The sequence below is a fragment of the Cyrtonyx montezumae genome, unplaced genomic scaffold (genome assembly GCF_038088225.1).
Source record: "Cyrtonyx montezumae isolate F1298 unplaced genomic scaffold, pur_monq_1.0 scaffold_2, whole genome shotgun sequence".
NCBI classification, from domain to species: Eukaryota; Metazoa; Chordata; class Aves; order Galliformes; family Odontophoridae; genus Cyrtonyx; species Cyrtonyx montezumae.
Genome location: NW_027071936.1, coordinates 32253480 through 32278572, shown reverse-complemented (window position 1 = coordinate 32278572; position 25093 = coordinate 32253480). Strand labels below are relative to the sequence as shown.

At 43.7% G+C, this 25093-nt stretch overlaps 1 protein-coding gene across 1 annotated transcript; it reads left to right on the top strand.

Moving 5' to 3' along the window:
- The first annotated feature begins 659 nt into the window (after positions 1-659).
- FGF2 (fibroblast growth factor 2) lies at positions 660-25070 on the top strand. The gene is made up of 3 exons (XM_065736805.1): positions 660-1007; positions 19225-19328; positions 24608-25070. The coding sequence occupies exons 1-3, from the start codon at positions 821-823 to the stop codon at positions 24791-24793; spliced, it is 477 nt and encodes a 158-aa protein (XP_065592877.1). The 5' UTR covers positions 660-820; the 3' UTR covers positions 24794-25070.
- The last annotated feature ends 23 nt before the right edge of the window (positions 25071-25093 follow it).

The following is a 25093-nucleotide window of genomic DNA, read 5'->3' as shown; positions in this document are numbered from 1 at the left end:
GGGATAGGACCGGCGCTGCTGTTCTGCCTTGGAAGCAGGAAAGCTCCCCAGCTTCCCCAGGCACAGATGCGGGTTTACTGCTGCTGTGCACTGCAGAAACAGCCTCTGGGCTGAGCAGGTGTGTGCAGAGGTGTCTGCCACACGCCCAGGAGGTGCGGGATGGGCTCGTGCTGAGTAAAGGACGTGTAAAGGACGGAGGGCCCCACCGGTTTTCTTGTGTGGCTTTAGAGGTAACAGGTGCTCAGTTTGCCACTGAACGGAACGGAGCGAGTTTGTCTTCTCTTCTATACGTGGTACACGTATAGAAGCGAAACGGCAGTCGCCGCGCAGATTTGAACAGCGCCATACAAGTTGTATTATCTCGCTGCAGTTCAGTACGGCGACCGCGTTAACTCTCTCCGATTTAATTCTCCGTTAAAAGCCAGGGGAGTCGCCGCCCGACCCGCAGCCTGCCCCCCTCTCCCTCGCCCCATCATCCCGCCGTGCCCCCGCCCGGTGCCCCGGCAGCCAGCGGCCCCCGCCCCCGGGCCGGCCCCCGGGCGCGGAGTGGAGCGGGGCGGGCGGAGGCGGGGGCAGCCCGGTGCCGCGGGGGAGCCCGCAGCCGCCGCGTTCTGCCCGCCGCCCTCCTCCCTCCATCCCGGCGGCCGGCAGCGGCGTTGCGCAGCTCCCGGGCCGGGCCGGGTCGAGCCGCGAGGGGCCGGGAGCCGAGCGAGGCCGGGCCGAGGCGAGGCTGGACGGGCGCGGCAGGGGGCGATCCCGCCCGGGGCTGGCGGCGGCCGGCGGGGGCCCGGGGCGGCGGGGAACCGCCGGAGCCCGGCGCATGGCGGCGGGGGCGGCGGGGAGCATCACCACGCTGCCGGCGCTGCCCGACGACGGCGGCGGCGGCGCCTTCCCCCCCGGGCACTTCAAGGATCCCAAGCGGCTCTACTGCAAGAACGGCGGCTTCTTCCTGCGCATCAACCCCGACGGCAGGGTGGACGGCGTCCGCGAGAAGAGCGATCCGCACAGTGAGTGGCCCGGCCGGTCCCTGCCCGTGCCGCGCGTCTGTGGGTACGCGGAGCTGCGCGGCGCCGCTGCCGTGTCGCGGGCCGGCTGTTCTCAGCCTCCCGCCGAGCTCCAGGGCTCGCCAGGTGCACGGGGTTTGCCTGCGTGCCCAGAGGTGTCGGAATTAGTTAGCTTGGGCCGCAAGTGAGCGCGCTGGCACTTCGCTCCTGGCTCTTCGGGTCAGCTGCCCGTAGGTAGCAAGAAGCTATTTTTCTGGTGTGCGTCCTCATAAATAAAAGCGTTCTTATTCTCTTATTACAGTACTCAGGAACAGAGGTGTAAATGTTTAAGAAAACAGGGCTTACAGCGGTCACAGTGCATCACTGGCTGGAAACCGTGCACAGAGTGGTTTATGATTGAATGTGATGAGGGCATGCGAGGTGCAGCTTGCAGCCTGTGGTTCCACGGCAGCCGTGTGTCCCCTGGTACTGTGCCTTGAGGAGACCCCGAGCAGGCAGGGTGGGCTGCTGGCGGGGCTGGGACTGCTCTGAAGGACAGTGCCCTGCATCCTGCGGACAGAATGCCTTCCTGCACACCTCACAGCGTTCTGTCTGTCAGCCCTCAGGTTTTGCTCTCGTGGCATCGAGTCTGTGAAATGCCTGTTTCCTTCACAGCAGGTACAAGGAGTTGCTGGTTAACTGTCAGATTGACGGTCTGAGTGCAGTTGTTACACACCACGAGCACCCTGAGCAGGCAGTGCTGTAAGCTGCAGACTCTCAGCACAACGAGCAGGTGTAACTGTGATCCTTTGCCTCGTTCCAAGCTGCCCTCCCAGTGGTGGTTGCACAGGTGAGACCAAGGCCTGAGCAGTGGAGAGGAAAGCGGTGTGCAGGAGTGCAGAAGAGACAGAGAGTTCTCACTCTTCTCATTCTGTTTCAGTTTAGGACATTCACCATTTTTTGCAGATGGTGAATTTCCTAAACGTTCTTCTTCTTACTGTTCCAAAGAAGCATTGCAACAGACTGTTCACAAATAACAGTGTTGCCAGGTTGGACTTCGCTCTGAGGCTGTGCAACTTCATGATCCTTTGGTAGAAATGTTTGGCATCGGACAGGGTGAAGATGCTTGTGGAACAGAATATGTGCAGGGAAAGTTTATTAGTCCAACTGACACTCGTAGAAAAAGCTAGGAAGCTTTGGGCTGCATCTGGTGCGTTTGCATTTCTCTCTCAGACACTGTTTGAAAGGGAAATGTTCTCAATGTTGCATGAGTAGTAACAAAATATATCTGCTGCCAGAGCAACTGGGTAAATAATTGCACCTGGACTTCTCAAAGGTCTGTGCCTAAAGCGTGGTGCTGGTGTGCTACCTACCAGCCAGCAGTCAGGCATACTGGTCAGTGACTGCACAGGATCAGGTCTGTGCTGCAGCAATTACAGTAATGCATTCAGCCTGCTTTAGCCTTTTGTATTTGGGAAATGTGAAAGACAGGAAATAAGTGTAATTGGTTCATAAAACAAGTCATCTTAAGCCTAGAAGTAGCATGGGGATTTGCTGAAAATGTGACAATGAGGGAGATGACAACTTGGGTGAGTTGGATGCTGAAGCAAGTTCTTGGATGCTGCTCTTGGGTCCTCACTTCACACAGCATTTCAGCCTCGCGTGCTGATAAGGGCTTTGAGTCTGCATGCTGCTCTGTGGTTGCTGGGCTGGGCCACGCTGCCCCGAACGCTGTTTTTTAAATGCTCTGCCACAATCATTCTAGTTCTGCATTCTTGTGTCTTTCTAATATGTGCTTTCTGTTCCTGTTAAGCCTTATCAATAGTAGAATTGTTTCACTGACTTCTTACGCTGCTTTCTGATCAGAGAAGGAACGGGCAAAAATCTTTCCAGTGTTGGTACTGCTGTACTGATTCCACTCTATACCTTTCCCTGGGAAGGTTGTTTTTCCATCTACGATCTGTAGTGCAGTTGATGGGCTGGGACGAGGGCAGACGTGGGGTGAGCCCACCCTGTGTAGGCTGCTCCCTCTTCCCCTGGTGTCAGGCTGTGCTCTGGATCTCCCTCCTTCCTCCTCTCCTTGCTATCAGACAGCTCTTTTTTTTTTTCCTTTTTTTTTCCTGGAAGAACTCTCTTCTCAGAAGTGGAGAAAAGAGAGAAGGCAGTGCTCAAAGCGTCAGCGAGATGTGTTACTGTGACATTACATGGATCGCATCTCTGCCGTCTTCGTTGTAAATATGTCACTGAGTGCAGCTACGTGCAGTCTTAAACTCTGACCTGGTGAGTGCTGCTCAAGGGAAGTCCCTCTGAAATCTTGTGGTATGCCTGGCAGGTCACAATGACGTGACGGCTGGCAAAGAAATGCCATAAATCTTGGACAATGTAGGAAGACTTCAAAAATTAACTAAGAAAATGCACACCTCAAGCACTGAATGTTTCCTTGGATTAAATAAAAGGTTTTGTAAGGCAGTTTTGAATAAAGAAATTTAACGGCTGCAGAGAATTTGGGGTAGATAACTTACTATAGGACAGTTACAGGGGGTTCTTGTGGGAACTGCTATTCTAATGAATTATTTTTTGCTCAGTTGTTCCTGTGTGGAACCAGGAATTGGACGTGATGATCCTTATGGGTCCCTTCCAACTTGGGATATCATATGATTCTAATTATTCAGAATAGTGTTTGAGTAGCACATCCTCATTTTCACTTTTGAAGGAAGTTTGTATTTTAGAAGGTGGATGGATCTCTCTGTATGTTTCAGACCGAAGTCTAATACTTATACAGAAAACAGATTTCCATTATCCTTGTCCTTCTTTTGCCTCCTCCGTTCTGCCTTGAGTACTAATGACGACTTGTTAGAAGTATACGGTCTGGTTTGTGTCTTGGTGTCAGGGGTTTTGATTGTTTCACACTTGTCCCATTCAATTTGTTTTATTCATAATTGTGTCATCAGTGAAATGAAGGAATGGAAGTTCATGCCCTGTGTGCTGGAGGAGTGGACTCTAATGATTCACATAGCGAAAAAGCTGGACAATACATCTGAGATGGCCAGTATTGCCACATCTGATGCGTGCGTGCATTGACATCAGCAAAGTGCCCCTTTAGACACACCCTAGGGATTGCTGTTGAGGTTTTTTTTCCCTCCAAGAGGTACATTTCAGACAAACAAACAAACAACAAAAAAAAAAAAACAACAGAAGAGGCTTTCTTAGAGTTTTGTTGCTTAAAGCAAAACAAAAAAACCACATCTTGTTGTTGATCAACAACTTTTGGTTTACATTGTGGAGAAGTACAGAGAACCCAGTCTTTTTGGAAGGGCTTTCAGAAACTCTCTGGAGGTGTTTGTCTCAAAGAGACTACAGTGCTGGTGAAGGGGAAAAGCAAGGGGAATGGAAAAGGAGCATGTATCCATATGTTTTAGAAAATGTCTAATAGCGCAGCTGTTCTCCTTTCTGTTTCCTCAGTGAGGAATGATTGGCATTTGTATATTTCCATAACTTTTCAAGCTGCTTTCTTTCACAATGTGCATAAAACAAGGCATCTGAGGAATCCAGGGCCATTTTTGTTCACTTGTTAATGAGGTGATGAGACTCCAGTTTGTCACTCAAGAAAGGAGTCTGTAGTACGAGCTCCATCAACCCTGCAGATTCTGAAATACCTTCTTTTTGCTCGGTAACTGGCTGCCTTTCCAGAAATATCTCAAGAAAATGTAAAGTAGGGTAATACTGGTCCAGGAAAATTTCTTCTTGAGAAAGTTCCTTTCATAAGTACTTCTGAGTTTTATTTGTATCATATATAGTATCTAAATGATCATGTGCTAAAAGTTTTTAAAAGAATACATTTCATAGGTTCATAAGGTTGGAAAGGACCTACAAGATCATCTAGTCCAAATTTAAGTGTATGCTGGCTGTAGAGCTTACCAGCTTAGTGAAGAAGAAAAAAACTTTATTGCAAAATCATGGTAATGGAAGAAAGCTAGCTGTGATTGTCAGAAACTAAGATTTCGGTGAATATCAAGAAGCATTTCAGTCCAGCAGCCCAGTACACGATGCTTAGTTTTGAGTAACTAGGTGTGTAAGATTTTTAGGATTCAGAAGATCTCTCCCATTTCGGGGTCCCATTGATGTGGCCAGAACTGTTAACAGGGCATCCTGTTCCAAATCCTAGCAGTAAGTGAGAGATTGATTACTTATTTATTTATCTGTTTATTGGAAATCTGGCACGAAATGTTGGAATTTATTGTTTCTACTGAAATCTTTCTGGAAACAGACCCATTTTGCATTAGCTTTGGTCTACTGCACAGTTTTGCCAAACCATAATGCTTTGCAACATGGTCAACACAGAAGTTCTTCCCGGATGTAGCTGGTTTTAAGGTATGGGGTCGCAGAGCCCACATGCAAAAAAAACTGAGAATGTGTTTCATTTATGGCTTTGGCTTACTTTGTCATAGAAATACTGTCATTTCCTTCATGGTCCCACAAGGTAAAGTAATCAAGTGAGGGGCAGATTGCCTGTGTTAGCTGGGCATGCGTGGACAAGCACGCTGCCAAGGGATAGGTGTGCTCTCTTCTATTATTGTGCCTACTTATCCTTGCACTCTGATTTCAGTGCCTCTTACCTGCTCCAGAGGTGTGTGGCTGAGCAGAGGGGGCTCTTGGAAGGTAGAGGGAGGCAAATGAGAGATGTGAATTGTCCTGTCTCCCACTTGCTTTTTGCCTTGTGTGGATAAGGCAGGTTGAGGAGTGGAATATTGACAGGGCACAACCATCTGCAGGTACACTAGAGGGCAGGATTTAGCCCATCAATGTTTTAACAGGCTTCACAGATCAGGAGTGCTTATATGGTACTTAAATATTCGTGTTCATGGCAAAAAAAAATAAAAATAAAAAAATTCCAACCTGTGTCCAACATAGCTGAATGGCAAATACAGATAATATTTAGTATTTTGACAGTATATGGCCAAGTTATGGAGATAGCCACATTAATGTGAATTCTTGTGAAAACTCTGTGATCCCCTTATGTGGGCATATTAAGTCTTTCAGTAAAAACTTCTCAGCTGCACAACTCCAGTGTTTGGTGAAAAGATGTGATGAAGACTTTGGGATATTTTTCAGTTTGATAAAATGGAGCCTCGTATTCTGGAATTGCTCATCAAGCAAACCAGATCTGGCAGCTGCTAATAAATGCTTGAAAATTGTGCAGCTGGTCATGAGAAAAAAGCTTATTTTGTGGTAGAGATAAGTTTAAAACCACTTTAAACTTTTTAGTAATGTGATTTTTTTTATATGCATTTTCTTTGGACAGATAAAGACCCTAAATTGATGTTAATTAAATTAAAAGCTGTGTTTTTTCCCTCTCTTTCTCTCATTTTTTTTTCTTTTCTTTCCTTAATACATGGTTGGTGTGTATTGCAAAAGATTTTGAAAGTTCATCTTCATTCCATAATAAAAGCAAGAGGAGTGCTAATGGCATGGACTGTTGAATGGTCAGGTATAGGTTAACCTCTATTTTGAGCAATTGAATAAACAGTCACAGGGAAAGCCCAGAATAATACCCTTGTCTTTTTCTTGGTTTCCACAGAATACACATACCTGTTGTGTTTTCTGGTAGATGGAAACCTACAGATTTGGGCCACGATTCTTTTTAATTATCTTTTAAAATTCAGCTCAATAGACTAGTTAGTAAAATCCTAATCTTTTCATTGACATTTTCTTTTTCTGTGAGTTCCTCCCATCTCCCTCGGTTTATTACATATGGCAAGCAGTTTTAAAATGTAATTATCCAGTGGTTTCTGTACCTTTATAGTTGTTAATGTGCTAAAGTGAAACTTGTAAAAAGAGAGTTTATTTGCCGTGCTCTTTTTCCCTGAGCTAAAATTTGTTTTCTTTTTTTCTTCCTTTTTATTCCCTAGAAAAATATTTTCTGGTGTTTCCTTGTTTGTTGAAGCAGTTAGAACTAAAGCAGTGAATTCATCCATAACTTATGATTTGTCCAAAACAAAACTGAGTTCATAATCTGATTATTAAATTTTTTTAACATACACGGGAGCGTGATTCTCAGATCACTGGCCATCATCTGTTTCAGGGTATGTGCGAGGTGATCAGTAGTGCTACTGATGTGCGACCCTGCAAACAGTGGAGCTCTTTGACTGTCGGTGGTGTCATGTTTAGTGTAGTTACCTACTAAAGCCAGCATGGACCGTGTAACCTTTGTATAATTCAGTTCAAAAAGAAAAAGAAAAGATTTCCCAAGAATGCTCTCAAGTTTCCATTCCTGAAAAAGGACACTTGCACATGATCTCGGAATTGGGTATCCTTAGTAAGCGATGTTTGAAATATTTATGGCATGACTTTTGAAGCCCTAAAGCCTGTAATGAGATTACATTTAAATTCTGTTTGAAAATGAATAACCTTAGTAATATCCTTTCAAGACCACGCATTTCAAATTAAAGCAGCTCTCATTATTTTTCATTTTCAAAAATGTGTTTTGTGGTAATATATGGGTAAACCAGAGTTCCCATCTGCCTCTTCTGCCTCCTGGCTTCTTCATAAAAATATTTAAAGGGTGACTGTCTGGAGTGCTGATGCCATTTCAGGATTATTATCTTATGTATTTGTTTTGTTTCCTGAGGGTAGGGTCAGATTTTGACTGGACGCTGATATGCTTGTCCGAGAGTATAAATGAGATGATGTCTGCAAAGCTGGGTGGAGGTCGTCTTACACAAACTACCATGGTACACTTCTGCTTGAGTGATCCTGTCTATAGATTATCACTCACATTTGACTTTTAGAGCTTGAAACCACATTTCTTGAGTGATTCAAAGGAGAAAGGGCAAGCTAGGAACTAGTCTCTATAGTCATTTGCAGTAATGATATGATGTCAAGTAATGATCTTGTACTGTGGAACTTGTAGCTTGCCTGTTGTGATGAGACTTCAGCATACCTCATAACATGGTAGTCACTTGGATTCCAGTTGGAATGTGGACACTGCAAAATCCTGACACATGTGGCTATGAAATGTTGTATGGTGCTCCTTCTCTCACAGTGACCCAGCCTGATCCCCAGCCTTCTCGGTGTCCGTCTGGAAACATTTCAGCACCCGTGTGTTTCATTATAAATTCTCTTGTTATTCTGCACTGAGTGTAGCTCTGTGATTGTCCTTTTCTGATAAAGGATATCCTTACCATCTTTACCACTCTGGAGTATAATGGTGAAATAGATGAGGCTCTGGAAGTAGGCAGCACAGCAGCTCAGCCTGTGCTTGATACCTCACTTCTGGGAAAACAACAGGAGCACCTGGTGGGACTGGCACTGTTTTTTGGCAGGCACTACCTTTTCTTGGTGTTTTTAGATACTGGGGAATTAGTACTCAAGTCTCTTGGGTCTATCCAAATTTCCCCTTCATTTATTTTTCTTTTTTTTTTTTTTTGACTTCTTCAGTGTTGTATTTGAACGTCACCTGCTCTGCTGACTGACCAAGATCCTTTGGCTAGATGCTTCAGCTGACCTAACAAGTCTCTGCTGCTAAAAGGGGTGGTCTCTTCTGCTCTTTCCCCCCACCCAGTTTCAGCTGTGCTGTAGTTGGCATTACTTCTAGCCTTGAGTTCACTGAAGGGCCACATAGTTTCTTTTGCTGAATATGCAGAATTGTTTGTTCTCTCACTCCCTTCTACTGCGTTAACTTCTATTTGATTTATTGCATTGAATTCGTTCCCCAAGACGTCACAGAAGGTGCAAGAACTTGTGCAAGGTGGTGACAGTGTGCAGCTGGGAGTGTGGGATGGACAGGAACACTCCCATTTCAGCAGCAGCTCCTGGTGGGGTGTCACAGCCTCTCTTGTGCCGTGGCCTGAACCATCCTGTCTGTTATAGTGCAGGACTAGGTGCCATATCCCACTTGATGGATGGCTTAGAAAGGATGAATAAATGAGGTGGTGTCTACGAAGTTGAGTGGAGGTCATCTTACACAAACTACTATGATACACTTCTGATGCAGTCCATGCAGTTGTCACCCATAGTTCGTCACAGGTTAGAATAGTAACTGTAGGACTATATTACAGTGAGTGTTAGCGTGGTCCAGCAGCTCTGAGGAAGACTGGTTCTGATTGTGGGTTTCTGGATGTGGATGATCGCACCTGGAGAGTAGTTTTGTGCAACACTTCCCTAGGTACTGATGATACTTATGGCAAGTAAGGTGGATAAAGGCATGAATGCATATTTTAGTGTGGACAAGCAGTGAGTGCAGGCCATGTGGAATATGTACGAGAAGGAACTGGCATCTCTGCTGGTCACTTAGGGCATCCTGCTGCACAGACCTGTTGGGCAGAGCGGTTTCTGGAGAGGGAAGTAGTAGAGGGATTCTGCTCATTGGATTCCTCGAGCTTTGGTGGAGCAACTGAGATGAACAGCTAAAAGTCCATCTGGCCTTGCCTCTGAATATGTGGGTGTGAAAGATTAACTTCATGGTTTTACAGATGTTTTACTGATACTAATGTAGCTTATTCAGGAAAATTGAGCAAGAAAGGTGCACAGTGCTCATGTCCTTAGAAATGTAGGATTTGTAAAAGATGAAGAAAAATACAGAACTGTCCTGTGTTTTCAGTTATAATTTGTTGTGGTCCAAACCTTGTTTGCTTTTCAGCTTCAAGAGGAAATTTCTTCCAGAGCATTTAACCATCTGTGCTTGAATTAATGCAAATAATTGTAAGATGTTACTACTTGAAACTGAAGAGCAAAGCAAGATGTCTCAAAATGAGACTGTATTTCAGTGATTAAGTTCTGATAACATGGGTCAGTGTTGTTTGTATTATATATTAGGGTCCGAGCCAAGGAGAAAATTCAGTTGGAAGTCAGGGAAGTGATGGTGCCCTGATCCCTTTCTGTGTGGCCCTGCAGACCCCAGTTGCTGGCTCCCCAGCATAGGCCGGGTCCTGAGGTGTGTGCCATCTGCCTCCTCACAGTCAGCACTGTGGCCGTGAAAGTTAGGAGTGTTACCTAAACACTTGGAGGAAAACTTGAAACCACGCTACGCATTTTGTTTTAGGATTTAGGGAATTTGGTTTCATACAAAGAGCAACTTGTAATATGGGAGCAAGGCTGCATTCAAGCAAAGTTGGGCTGTTAGTGACAATTCCAGCTGGCTGCTGCTCTGAGTTGGCAGTGATTGACAGCTGTTGTCCTTTGCTGGCCTCACTGTGTGCAGCCTGCTCTGCTCCCCTGTGGCTGCGTTATTTAAATGTCAGTGCAGGGTGGATACGTGGCCTGATTGAAGGGGATGAAATAGATGGAGAATGAAGTAAGTCTCCAGGCTTAATGTTGACTTTGCATTGTCCTTGCAGCAAACTGGCACCAGTGAAATGCTGTGTGCATGTATATGGATTTTGATTGCTCTAAATTTGCATAAATATTTATTAAAGACTCAGTGATTGATTCTGATCAGCTGTCTTTTCGTTGGTACTGAAAATCTGGGAAGTGTGAAACTGTCATTGTCACTGTCTCAACCTTTTGGCAAGATCCTGAGCAGTCAACTCTAAAGGGCTACTGTGCATCTCCTTATTTCTTCCTCCTCCCTTGTCTCCCTGACACCCTGCATGCGTGACACAGTTCCCCTGTTACCACCATATCTTGAGCTCTCCTGAAATCCAGCTTTTCAGCTCTCATCTGACTGTTCGCTGAGTGCTCTGACATCCCCACAGCACTGAGCACTGATAGCTGTTGTGCTGAAGAATACCTTTTCAAATGTAATACTTTTTAGCTAATTTGTCTTTGGAGCGCTCTTTGCCTCGTCTCAAGTTGTTCCTGATTCCTGGCATGTTTATTTTGCTGCAAGTGAGAAACAGTTCACAGCTGTAAAGATACCAGTGAATGTGCAATAGATGTAAGGAGCTTAAATTGTGCGAGTTCCGAATGCACCTTCTGCAGTCGGCCAGTGGCACTGTTGTGTTGTGGGCGGATCGTTGTGGCGGCGTTGTTTTAAAGCTGAAGAATGGGAAGTGGTTATTTTACCAGTCACTGTTGTGAATACTAAGTGAAAGCAGTTGGAGGAAATGAAGGATTATTTTACTTTTGGTAAAACAGATCCCATGGGAGAAGTTTGAAAAAACATGTGTATATGTGCATTCATGGTGTTGTTAATGAAGCCCTCAAATACTGTTGTAAATCAAGTTGCTGGGTGAAGTGAGAGTGGGCTTTTTTTTTTTTACTGGTACTCAGTAATGAATTAAGTTCCTTGGTAAAACTAGGGTTTACCAACAACTGAATTTTCCTGCCTTATTCTGTCCTCTTGACAAAATGATGCAGTTAGTTCCTCTGCAGGGACCAGGGGGCTCCACGCAGGCAGGGATTTAGAAGTGTTCTATGGGATGGTGTATTTGTAGTATCTGGTGCTTCATATCCTCATATAATGCCAAGCAATTGCTCTTTGCTTACTCAGCAGCGTGAAATACCCAGGTTGTGTGCTGTCAGCAGAACATGGAAGCTGCTGTGCTTTTAACTTCTGAAGCACTTGCTGAAGTTTGATCATGCAGCTTGTGCAAGCTGCATGCAGTGTAGAAGTGCCTCTGTGCACGTCTTGCATGTGGGCACAGGGGGAAGGAGGGCTGAGCCTGGCTGTGGCTAGAGAGGGTTTGCTTATGTTCTGAAACAACTTCTGCACTGTCCAGTGTATGGGGAGCATCTGAGGATGCTCTGCAGTTGGTAACTGGTGTTTCCTGGGGAGGACTGCTGAAGTGATTGGTGTATGTTAGGTGGAGTTGGGTGTTAGTAGGAACTGGAGTTAAGATATAATTTGTAACAGAGGGAAATGATTTTTTCATTACACTCAGTGTTTCTAGTACTTTGACTAAAGCCTCTGAAGCCGGTGAGTGGCTGCAAGGCTGGCTTCATCAGCTGCTAGCTGGCCCCACTCCTTGTCATTCTGCTCAGTGCCTCACACTGAATCTTAAGTGTAACCGGAACTTTTCAAAGTGTTTGTATTCCAGAAGTGTGTATTTTCGTTGTGGATGTTTACATTTTAAAGACCTTAGGTCTGTCTGCAAGTGGTTATATGCCTCTGGCTGGCAAAAAGGAAAAAGATACACTTAGAATGCTGTCATGCAAAAGCGAAGAAATGTGCCTTTGTATGGGAGCATGACTCACTATTTCTTAGTGTGGCACTTCATCTGCTTAATTTTGTTTTTTGTTTTTTTTGTTGCTGCTCTGTGGTTTTTGTTTATGAAAAGACCACCTCTTCAGCTGGGGCCCCCTTGCTGCTTTTTGTCTGTGTCTCTCCTGCCCACTGTGCACATGTGTTCTGGGGTTTAGGTGGTGTGTTATTTTAGCAGTTCTGCTGATGGCACCGTTGTTTGCAATGGAAAGCAAGCAAAGTGGTTTTTTCAGTCATTTCAGTGTTTGTAGTCTCAGCACTGGGGTACCTTGGACGCAAAGTTTGTTGGTTAGCAGAAAGAATGAATATGCTGTATGTGGGAGAAATACAGCCTGAGATGTTTCTGACTGCTAAAGATTGGGTTCATTAAGTGTCCCTCACTCACTGGGGTTTGGATCTCTGACCCACAGGGCAGTTCTCTGGCAATGCCAAAGCGGAGGTGTTAGTATGCACGTCTGCATGCATGTCTACCTTGGGTGAGAAAGCCCTCAGGTCTGGGAGGGTTTGGTGTGTGAGGTGTGGAGCAGCGCAGTCAACTGTGTCCTGCTGGACACCTGGCTGGGAATAGGAGCTGCCCTAAGCGTGAAGGAATTGTCAGCTTCAGCCTCAGAGCACGCGGGAGTGGGATCTTGGAGGGTGTTGTGTTTAGCAAAACGTTGATTGTTATTTTTCTCCCTTTTCTTTTTCCTGAACTTCACGTTTCCTGTATTTACTCCCTCTGGAGGATTTTGCCTCTGTAGCAGTGACACTGTGGAGTGTTGGTGCCCTGCTCTTTTCTGTGGGCCTGGAGCTGCAGAGGACAACTAGCATGGAGCTGGCGCAGCAGCTCTGCGGCGGTGTCATTCGGGGGCCTCGTGGAAGGGTTTTCCTTACAGGGCCTCTGCAAATATGTTGGAGATGGGCCCTGAGCCTTTGGCTTGGATTTCTCTTTTCCGTAGCAGAGACTTCAGTAACACGGTCATTGATCCAGGGACGTGCAGCCTGGGGCTTTCGGGGGTACAGAAACTCTCCCTTCTTGTAAACCAAGGTGCGTGGCTAATGACCTTTCCAGTTCCAATAAAGCAGCTGTGTATTAGTGCAAACAGGGCCTGAAGTAGTATCAAGTTCCCCCTCTGTTTCCAGGGTCTGTAAGCTGCCCTGTTGTTTGCCGTGTCCGAGCATTGAGCATTTGCTGTTGAGATGTTCACAACGTGCGAATAATCTCTTGGAGTTGGTCAGTGTTTGGGTCCTGGATTCCTTTTGGTAAAATGTATTTCTCATCACATTCTCGCAGGGATTTAATGACAGTTTATATTCATGAAAAGAGCCACTGTCTTAAGTGTGTGAGAGAGAGAAGAGGAAAAATGCCGAGCTGTGTGCACTGGCAGCAGACATCCAGGTCACCTGCTCAGGCCCTGGGAGCAGCATTTCAGTGCAGAAGGAAAACTCTGCAAACCTGAAACCTATGTGCCTGGGGTGGGGGCAGTGGTTTGTCTTAAAGCAACACCAGGTATGGCTGCAGGATATTGGTGAGCCCTTGTGAGCTTGGGCTTAACTTGGGCAGCAGACTGCAGTGGGATTGGGTGGTGGGGCTTTCTCTGTGGGGTGACGGGCCCTAAGCAGGAGGCTGGAGTAGGTGGAGTCCTACCTGACCTGAATCCCCGAAGTGTGGCTGTGCCTGTACTGACATCTGCTTGTAGCAATCTTCACGAAGTCAAGTGTAGTTTAAGCCTTAATACCTCCTTCATTTGCTGTGGAAGTGTACCCAAAGCCAAGGGCTCTCAGCCCATACTTACTGTAGGATGTCTGATGTAGTAGGTGAATTTCCCATTTCCTTGTGCAGGAGTAGGAAAAGGATGCGACTCCACTTGGCTCATACCTCTGAAATCCCACTTCACAGAGCTGCAGTGCTGCCACCTCAGGTATAGCATGGTTGCCCTGCCCCTTCTCCATTGCAGCTTCCTCTTTATGTCTCTTATATTTTTTACTTCTTGTGTTTTTTGCTGCTTTTTTCCCTCACTCTGACCCTTGCTTTCTCTCCTCCGTTGTGATACTATGGCACTCCTGCCCCAGTACATCACAGCTGCCGTGAGTGAAATCATAGCACATACCCTTGTGCACAGCTGTTGCCCCAGGCAAAACCTGTACCTCTAGTTCTAAAATATTAGGTTGCTGGATTTTGCCAAGATCTTCTAAATAAGTTCATTTTCTAGGAGGTTTTTGGCTGAACCCTTTATGATGCAGAACAATAAAATCATTTGGGATCATTTAAGTCAGCATAGTGTTATTTGGTCTGGGCCTGTACAAAATCTTTGCTGGGTTGGGAGAGCTGTAAGAGGACCTTGGAGTTTTCTCTGTGCATGCAACTCTTCAGCTCTGGCGCTCGGGTCAGTAGAAGACCTTCTGGAAAACATACAGAGTTTCTGCATTCCCCACGTTTGCAGGCGTCTGTTCTGTCTGCATTGTGCTACTTGGCTGTAAAATTCTTTCCTCTACTGGAGTACGCAAAACTGAGTTGGAAATACTTTTCTGAGCTCTCAAAGGAAGCGTGGGAAAGATGCAGCTGGTAAGAGATCCGATGGAAACCTTGCCAGCCACAGTGCTATTGAATATCACTTTTCAGCTTTCATATACTTAGACAAGCCTCTCCTAATGGTGAAATAAATGCCCATTTATCATGCATTCTCAAACACTGGCTACTTTAACCTGTAGATCTGCTCTGGCTGATGGTCACATTGGTGGTGTAACTGCACTCTGTTGTCCACAGGCCAGTGGTGCCATGGGTGCCTGCAGGGCTCTGCTGGCTGCGGGGCAGGAGCACAGTGCTGCAGGCAGTGCTGTCGCTGTGCGCCGTGCGTCGGCACAGGGACCTGGGACCTGAGCTCCTTCAGCTCTGCTGCCAGTAAGATGTAGAATTCCCACACTTTAGAGATGAAATGCACCGCTCTCAATTAGCAGCTGGGGAAACAATTTACATGTAGTCCTCTGTGAAAGCACTTTGCAGTTGAAGAGGATGACAGACAGATTTGTAAATTTTAATTTTTTTTTTCTGTTTCTTATTACAGATCTGGGGAATTTTTTTTTCTTTCATTCCTTTGCCATGTGTTTCTCTCAAGTTTTGCAAAAGAATTCTCATGCAAAAATAAAATAAAATTCAGTTTTGCTGCAACGGCGAGTTAATTATGGAGGGTTGGTGTCCCAGCTGGGGTACTTCTCCCCTGGGCTTATTGCAGCACAGGAGTTAGGGAATGGAGCTGTTGGGAGAACAGTGTGAAGGAATGTCCTGATGTCACCTGTAGGGTGAGCAAAGGGAGACTTGTCTGTCTTGTGACTTTTTATAGCACATTTCCTAGCAGCTGGAATGCTTATCAGCACTTCTTGCTCTTGAGCCAGGTATTTCATTTTTTTTCTAAACAAACAAACAAAAACATTTATTATTTAAAAAAGCAAAAACAAAACCACACCAACTTTCTGATTTTTTTTTTTTTATGTGTTCTGTCTCAAGGTCAATAAATATCTCTTAATTTAATTTGGGTTTGAGATTGTGATTGTGCAAAGCACAGGAACAAGGAAGCTGCTTAGAGGAGGGCTTTTTGTAGGATACTTCTGTAACCCTGTCTTCAAGTCTGAGAACGCTGCCACAGAAGAGGGCTTCAAATTCATCTCCTAATTATTGGTCTGTGCCTTAACTTTCTTTCTTCCCTTATAATCCTTTTTATCTTCCTGAGGATCCTCCTGAGAGTTTCTAATGTGGCATGGGAAGAAATTTGTCTGTCTTGCACTTCATTTCTTCTTACTCAGTAGAAAAAGAGAAGGTGATCACATTTCAGTTTATTAGGGAGAAATGCAAAAGGAAGTCTTATTAGCAGTAGTGAATGTTCCTTTGTAGTAAAGGTCGTGTAAGCTATAATTGGAATGGGAGTGTTGTATATGTTATGAACTTGCAGTGACTCGGCCTTAATCCCGAAGACGTTTGCTCAGCGTGCAGAGTCTTTTGTTGCTGCTGAACCATATTTGTGGCATTCGCCACAAACTAAAGGGTGTGCAGTGAACGTGAGTAGCGAAGCATATATGTACATTGTGCTGTGCTGGAGGGGCCCTCCCAGAGGAATGCAAAAATAACTGGGAAAACACACCCTTTTGGCCCCCAGGTTCACAGTTTGCTGTTTGGCGATGTTCTGTGCTTCTTTCTTGGGTTACGAACTTCTTAATTAAATGACCTACATTTTGTCAAGGGGAAACAGCTGGTGAACGCGGTATTAAGGCGTGGGGTGATTGCTGTCATGTCTCAAGATTATCCACTGTCATTTCCAAAGTTTTTCCACGGTTTTGAGGTTCAAGTACGCTGATGATGAATGTTAGGAATACATCTAAAATGACGGCTCGACAATTTGAACAGTTGCTGTCAGTGACTTAAGGGCCACAAAAGATAGAGATTGACAGTGACAATTACTCTATGAAGTTCTGTTCAGCTAAACACCTTGCTTTTCAGATGGCTGACATAGCTTTTCCTTGTTAAGCATGCTCAGGCGCACCTCAGAAGTCCATTCCCCCCCAGTCCTTATGCAGAGCACTCTGTGTTTCAATTAAGGCCAGGTGTTGCATGGAGCCTGCTGGAAGTGTTTGCAGCTCTAATATTGGCCTAATGCAGGGAGGACTCTATTTGGGGTACTGGGGGTGAAATTCAGCATTTTGACTGTCTTTTTACGAAAGCAGAGGTTTCTGTATTCCTTGGAAGTCTTGCTTTGGAAAGGTTTTAGTTATTGATATTTTTTTATCTGTGTAAAATGACAACGGGCTTATAATCCATAATAAACCGCTTTTTCTTTCTAGTGTAGCATTTGCATTAATTTGGCTTCAGGTTTGTATAAAAATTGGAGGAGTTACTTTCAACACGATGTCTGCCAGTACGTTTATAAAATGTGATGGGATGTTTGAAAAAGAGTTTGTGACAGTTATCCCAAGGGTTTCATGTTCCTGGCATTCTCATTATTAGGACTTATTCAGTCCTGTCCTTCAGAAAAGCAGAAATAAAACAAGAGGTCTTCCATTTGGACTGCAAAAACTTTTCCCCAAACCAAGAAGTCAGATGAGCCACAGCCACCTGCAGAGTCTGGGGAGATTCCTCCACTCCAAACCTTACCGTTGCTTCATACATTTATTCTGTGGGTTAAAAGATGAAGCTTTATAATTCCAATACATCTTTGAGGTTCATGTACTGGTACTGCTTGTCAGGCTCATCCCACCAAGCTGCAGTAGCCATCTTACAGTACGGGATGGGAGCTGGGAGTGCTGATTCTCAGCAGCAAACCCAAACTGGTTCATGTCCATTGCTGAGTACTTCTGAGTGTAGCTGTTGTTTCCTCTTGCTGGGCTTTGTCACAGTCTGATCTCTCTCCACTGCATTTTCAAATGCAAAATATTTTGGGCTTTTGTTGTTGTTGTTTTCTTTCTTTCTTTCTTTCTTTTTTCTTTTTTTCCCCACTAATTCCCAAAATAATTTCTGGGATGAAAACAGAGTTGAAATCCAGCTGGTGTTTGGAAACACCAATAAGTCTTGCACCTCATGAGTCACATCCTTCGCTCTAACACCTGATGGGCACGTAACCCATAGCAGCTTGCAATGCCCTGGTTGTTCTTCAGCTGCTGCAATTCTTTGGCAAAAGTGTTCTTTCTCCAAGTGCCCCAGGAAGGCAAGAATCTGTTCCTCAGCCGTTCCTCATTTTGTAGACGGCTGTGTTGCAATGCTCTTGCTTTCTGCCATGGAAATACTGTTGCTCTTAAAAATCCCTGCGAGTGAAAGCACAGCACTGAGATGGAAAATCTGGGATTGCTTCTCTATGCTGAGGGGTTTTGTAGAACTAGATTTATCAAGAAGGAGTGGCTGCCCAGAACAGAGGGCAAGTATGGATTTGGACAACTGTTACTGAGATGGTTGTGTTTGTTTTTTAGCAGAATCAGATAAAGTTGTATCGCTTGGGCAAGCCCTCAGTGGAGCAGAGCTGCTTGGAATGGCAGTTTTTCTTTGAAGGCAGTGAGACAAGGGAGAGAGGATCACATGTGGAGCTGCAAAGCAGTCTGGAGTGCCTGTCGTAGTTACTGTGTGGAACTTTTCCAAGTGACGTTTTAAATCCTCAGGGTTGAGTTTTCAGAGGGAGATGTTCTGAAAAGGTTGGGATTGAAGAGTGCCTTCTGTGAGGCTTAGGACAGCGTGCACATTGCTGCTTCTCCTTCTGCTAGTTCTCCAGAAAAAGGCAAGCTCCAGGACAGCATTTAGAGGTGTTGGAAAGGTGCTCAGTGGACTTCCTTTTTTTTGCACAGCCGTGTTCTCAGTCCTACGTAGCTGACAAGTCTGGGCTGTGAGTTAGCATGTCACAGATACTCTTGTAGCTGAGCAGAAACACAATGTATATGCAAACTTCATGGGTCACATTCAGTTATTTTAACCACTTAAAGCTTGATTGGTTGTTTTGAATGTGGTGCTGTGAGGAATCATGGAAGAAAAGGGAATGGAAAAAGTTTTATCTCCATGTTTTAGAACAAGCAATAAGTAAAAGGGGAAATGTTTGTGTGTTAATCTGAACTACTGGGTTTCACTCGTGACCAGAATAGCCAGTTCAGACTGTTCTGTTTCAGGCTTTCAAGAAATCATGACTCTTTAGAGGGTTGTTGTTGGTTGTTTTTTGTTTTTTTTTTTCTGTTTTAACAGATTGCATCCATTTTCATGTTCCTAATTGTACAGCACCATATCCTGTGTCTTTGCTAGTCATCTACTTTTACAGTTTCTCCTGTTTGCTTATTGCTGGAGGTCATACTGTGTTAGTGCTGTCTGTTGGGAACCTGTGGGACGTTTAGCTGCTCCCACAGAGGTACAGTCCTGCGTGGTCTGCAGCCTTAACCAGAGAACATACTCATGCCTTCCAGCACTGGCAGCTGAACCATACAGACTCTTAAGAGATAGCTCACTAAGAACATTAGCAAGCAGCTGACAGTGCCATAAAGGATCGTCGTTTCAGGAATTGCTTGTCTCATTCTGTTTTGAACTGCTTCCATGTGAAATACGTATAGGAGAGAAACTTATTGTTGCCAGTTTCTTAATAACTTTGTCCTTTTTGTTTACAGTCAAACTGCAGCTTCAAGCAGAAGAAAGGGGAGTGGTATCAATCAAAGGTGTAAGTGCAAACCGCTTTCTGGCTATGAAGGAGGATGGCAGATTGCTGGCATTGGTAAGCAGCATTTCTTAATGTATCTCTCTGTATCTTATTGCTAGGTCCTCTTTTTAGTCTGTGCGATGTATTGGGGAGAAATTAGCTCAGAAAAACTTGTGTCAGTTAAGAGAGAGATCTCTGTGCTCACCTAGAAGTGCATGCTACAGAATTTCACTGGAGTTACACTGTCTGAGAGAGAAGTCAGAGTGAACACGTGAGGAAGGGAATGATGAGAACGAAGAAAGAATAAGTGTTCTCCCTTTTTTTCCTCCAGAGTAATTTTTTCCTCTTAAGCTTACTTTTACATAAAGTGATGGTAAAGACCCTTTTAAAGTAGAAGGTAAAGCCAGCTTGTACAAAACTTTGATGTTTTTGGCAGTAGCCTATATATATATTACTTTCTCATTCTCCTTTTTGTAGGGAATCAGGTTTTTTTTGGTTTTTTTTTGAGTATGTATACTTCCAAGCTAGTGAGTTGGCAAGAAAAACGTTTTTGCCTGTGTGATGATAGAATTTAAAAAAATTAATTAAAACTAGTCCATTAGCACTAGTTTTAGTTACGGTTCTATTCTTTTTTATTGCTATCCTTTTAATATTTAACTGTGTTTTGAAAGCAATCTGTTTAGCTGAATCTGAAAAGTACTAAGATCTCCAAAGCCTAGATATTAAATAGAGGCTGTGAATTGCAGGATCACAGAATGGCTTGGGTTGGAAGGGGTCTTAAAGCCCACCCAGTCCCAACGCCCTGCTGTGGGCTGGTTGCCTCCCACCAGGTCAGGCTGCCCAGGGCCCCATCCTTTCAGCCAGGCCTTGAGCACCTCCAGGGATGGGGCAACCACAGTTTCTCTGGGCAACTGGGCAAGAAAAAAAATATTAATTAAATCTCTTGTCCTCTTGTCCACGTTCGTAACTTTGAAACAAACTTTAAACCTTGTGTCTACTGAAATATTACTATGGAACATCCCACTGAAATTTTAGTTTTAATCTAAACCTGATGCTTTTGGTATCTTGAAAATAGTCACATTTGGATTCTGTATCCCAGCTGACATCATGGGAACAGGTGTTAAAAATGAAGCGAATGCCTTACCCCAGCTGAACTGCAGCAAGTGAAAGACCTAGGTGAAGGGCTACAGAAGTCACTTGTCAGTGCAGTCTCTGCCAAAGTGAAATTAGTCCAAAGGCAAACAAAACATTTCAGCAGCTTTGTGTGTGTAGGGCACCCTGGTGTGCTTCTCAGTCACATAGTGTGCCATCTCTTGCTTCTCCAAATAGGTTTTATTTATGCCTGGGAATATAGTTAAATAGTCTGTTTCAAGTTACAGTGTTACTTATTTGGATGTTTTGATGGATCGGTTGAAGAAAATGTGATGTGAATAGCAGTCCACTGTGCTATTCTTGAATTAAGGATAATTGGCAATTTCCTGTGGTACTGGTGTGTTTCCTGTTCAAACTGCCCTCCTTAGCCTAAGCAGCAGTGAATGGTCAAAGTAAACACTTAGCATCAATTGTAAAATTATGAGCAGTTGACTGTGTTTGTGTTTGGGATTTCCAGCCTCTTGTTGCACAGTGGCACTTGTTTTTGTCCTTCGTTGTAGGATGTGCCTTTGTTGCAGCTATGCATGGTGGTTTTGGAGATGGCTATTACTTGAATCGTGTTTGCGGCCAACAGTGCTTCCTGCACTCCTTCACTTTTGCTGTTCATAGGAGAAAGCGCTTTGCTCTAAGAAGGTTTTATTCTTTATCCCATTCAGCCCGTGTTTCACATCTAATGACTATTTCTGCAGTTCTGACATTGTTCTCTGAAGCACAAGTCTTGTTTTCCATGAGGATTTCTGTGACATGCCTTCCAGCAGTTAGTGGCCAGTCATGCCTCTGCTCTTTTCGGCCTATAAACATGTCCGTGGAACTGTGTATAATTGCCAGCGTTTCTTTTTCAGTTTGAGAAGTGTTGTTTCAGCAGGAGCTTTGTACAAGCACATTCTGGAAATCTTTATGCTGATCTCATCAGTGCACGTGAATTTGTATCTGCTGAGAACTTCGGGTATTCCTTTAAAAATACAGTTGAGCTTTAATTTCAAAGTAGCTGTTTAATTTTCTGTTCCGGGATCCTGTGCTTTTCCATCACTGGTTTTGAGTTAGCATACTTTCCAATTAAGAGAGCATTTCAAATATAGATTTGTTCCCAAAAAGAGGAATCCCAAACGTTATGAAGCATTCACAAATTTCTGTGTAGAAGCTGCTGGTTATTTCCTCAATTACTTTTTTTTTTTTTTGGTATTTTTTCCTTGTTTGATCACGTTTGCAGTCACTGTTAAATCAGCCTAAGCCGATGTTCCTTCTCTGTTCAGTTTTGTTCTGGTTTTGCCAAGTGATTGAACAGCTAACAGCATGCCCACCTTTCAGGACCTGTTTTTTTGGGATACCACAATTAAGAATCTCTTTGGTATTGCACAGATGCACACTAAGTCGAGCATCACTTTACACATTTTATCCCTTTTCCCGGATGTGTTTGGCTCTTTTGTAATTGCAGGCTCTCCTATCTGTGCTTGCCTCTTGCTTTGTTGTGCGAGCCAGGTTTCTGCTATGTGAAACAAACATTTTAAAGCCTAGTTACCCTTATGACATTGGGTAGGCGTGCTGGTCTTATGTAAACACTTTTTAAAGTCTGTCTTCTTTCTTCTTTCTCATTACTTTCCAGTGTGAAGTATCAGTTTGTAAGGAAATGTTTTATAAACATACTAAAAGCTTCACAAATCCATTTGAAAATCATCATTCAGTCTTCCTTTTCCTCCAGTTGGATTTGTTTCTTTCATTAGTGCACTGAGATGTGTCTTTGTGACTTGTGCCTAGCTTGATCTTTTGCAAAGCAACTTACTGCTTAGCCAGCATCCTACTTCTTATACTGGTGCTTTGCGTGGTGGGCTGCGTTCCTGTCTTGCAAACTAGATGTGGCTTTTCATTAAGCTGCTGTGTGTCCTCTGCTTGCCAGCAGATCCCGTTGTTGTGGGAGAGTGATGGTATTTACAGGTCTGGTCAGTGGAGGAGGGCTGGTCAGTGATACAGCTAATCCAAAGCCTTTCTTGGAAAATGCTGTTTTAACAAGAATATTTCCTCAGAAACTTTTTTTTTTCAGAATTCCATCGGATCTTTAATGGCAAAATTGAAGCATTTCACTTCTGATATGGCTACTGTGTTTTGTTTTGACTTTCTAGTTGAATTTAATTACACTGATGGAATATTTTCATTTTATGGAATCAAACGTTTCTGATTATTTCATTTTGATGATGAAATGTCTCAACATTTCCCATGAAAGGAAGAACTGTGTTTTTGACTGACTTTCCTATTTCACAACAACTAACTCGTCAGTAGCGTACAGCCCGGCACATTGATGTGGTTTAGCTGTGACCAGGGAGGCTCTGCCAGACTGAGGGGACACGTTTCCCTTTGGCGTCGGGGATTAGAACTGTGGCACAGGAATTTTTGCTAGGCAAGCTTTGTGCAAAAATGAGTACTTCAGCGTCCAGAGCAAACAACGTGGCACCTTTCTAAGCAATCTTTATCAACTTAAAAATAGATTTTCTTATTTCTTTATTGCTCTATCCCCAGTTTGTGGTTATTTTTATAACACCCGTAAGTTGCATGAATACGTGTTTGGGGAGTTAGTTTTTCTTCTTAAACCTGAAGAATATGAGGAAGCCTAATAGGAAGAATGCGTTCCTTTGATTTGTGATTGTGTTGATTTCGTGCCAAGTTACCTTTCACTTGTATCTACACTGGTGCTGCCTACTTCAATTCACCATGCTTTTCCGTGCTCCTGAAGCTGCCTGTAATCCATTTCAGACTCGAGTCATCGGAGCCTGAGATGGTTAATGCATCTGTTTTCCCATTGCTACACTAAAAGGCATTATAATATAATCATTCTTCAGAACAATTGTTTAAAATATAAATCATACAAAAATTCACTTGGGTAATGCAATTTTAAATATAAAAACATCAATGGTTTAAAAAAATGATAAATTAACTATGGGGTTCTTTTCCTTAGAAACCGAAACTCCTGTCTGAAAATGGTTGAAGTGGAGGAGCTGTATTTTTTTATTGCCAAGACTTGTACTCTAGGACGTATGTTTGGAGATGGATTGCTTTATTATAGGCTGCATTTCAATGACTTAATTGTTTGTAGCAGCAGAAACCGGGCATGTGTAAGGAGTGAACTCTTCTTGTGTGTGTTTCTGTGCACACTCTGTGAAGTCTAGCTCTTTCAAGCTCACTTTTTTAGTTTGGAATAGTTTAGTTTGGCTACTTTATCTATGCATGAGTATTACCAGAAGACCATAGCAAAGAGTTGCTGGCTCATATAGGAAATTTCCTCACACCTCCTGTTTTCTCTCCGAGGTTTTGCATGTTTTCTTCCTCCAGACATACCAAACTTTTTTTTAGGGTAGATGTTTATGACTTTGCCCTCTCTCCATCTTTTTATTTGAGGGTATTTTTCTTGCTTAAAGCGTAGATTCTTCAGGCAAATTTGGCACTGTTTATGCTGTTGGAGCAAGGTTATCAATTGACAGGACCATCTTATCCTGTTGTGAATACGCTCTGGGGTAACTGCAGTTAAACACTGATTAAACTTTCCTGCTTTCTCTTAACTGTCAACAGCTGTAAGTACCTGTCCGAGTTAAATTAGCCAGCAGGAGATAATGGGCATCCGAGGAAAGTTGTCAATTAGGTATCATCTATTTTCTTTTAAGACCTCGCTGATATGAATGGAATCATGAGAAAATTAAGACACTTTCTCTTCAGCATGGTCACACTTCGGGAGCATTGGTTTCTGCTGAGTGCAGTGTGGAAGGAGCTACATCGCTGTTGGTTAAAGCAAGTTCACCTTTTGAGGGGCATAGTGCAGCTGAGCATCTTCTCTCTGGTGAGCGTAGGAAAATACTATGAACATGAATGTGCTCAACTTGGGAGCTGAGATCTGTCAGTCAGTGCTGACAGACACAGCTCTTCTTGTACCCAGATAAATTTCAGACAGTAATAAAGAATTCCTTAGTGAAAACAGCAGAGTCTGCTTTGTGTTTATTAAAGACAATTAATGAATCATAGTTAAAAATTATTTTTGTAGGTGCTTTAAACAACACGTTAACAGGAATTGTATTTTTCTTTAAGCATGAAACATTTCATACCAATTGCTTAGAACTGAAAGAACTGCTAAGTTACTGTCCTGGAAGTTAGTGTCGTGAGTCAGCCCAACTGATGGGATGTGATGAAGTATCAATAATCCCTTTCTTTTTCTCTTTTAGAAATGTGCAACAGAAGAGTGTTTCTTTTTCGAGCGTTTGGAATCTAATAACTATAACACTTACCGGTCACGGAAGTATTCTGATTGGTACGTGGCACTGAAAAGAACTGGACAGTACAAGCCTGGACCAAAAACTGGACCTGGACAGAAAGCTATCCTTTTTCTTCCAATGTCTGCTAAAAGCTGATTTGCATGGTGGGTTCTGAACATATGCCACACTATGCTTTAAGAGGTAGAGTTTTCTACTCCTCACCAAACTAGTAAAAATAGAAGCAGTTATTTGCTGATGTCAGCTACTTTTGCAGAGAGATTAAAACATGAATGTTTCTTCCTGTCTTTATACTGCTCTGTAAACCTATTGTGCCAGTGTGCGTGGAGGTAAAATTACTTAGAAATTCTATTTTCAGGATCAATAACACTTCTGTTTTCTGCTAGAGATTTCTATAGAGCTACTTTACTTACTTTATATTCACTTTACGGAGTAAAG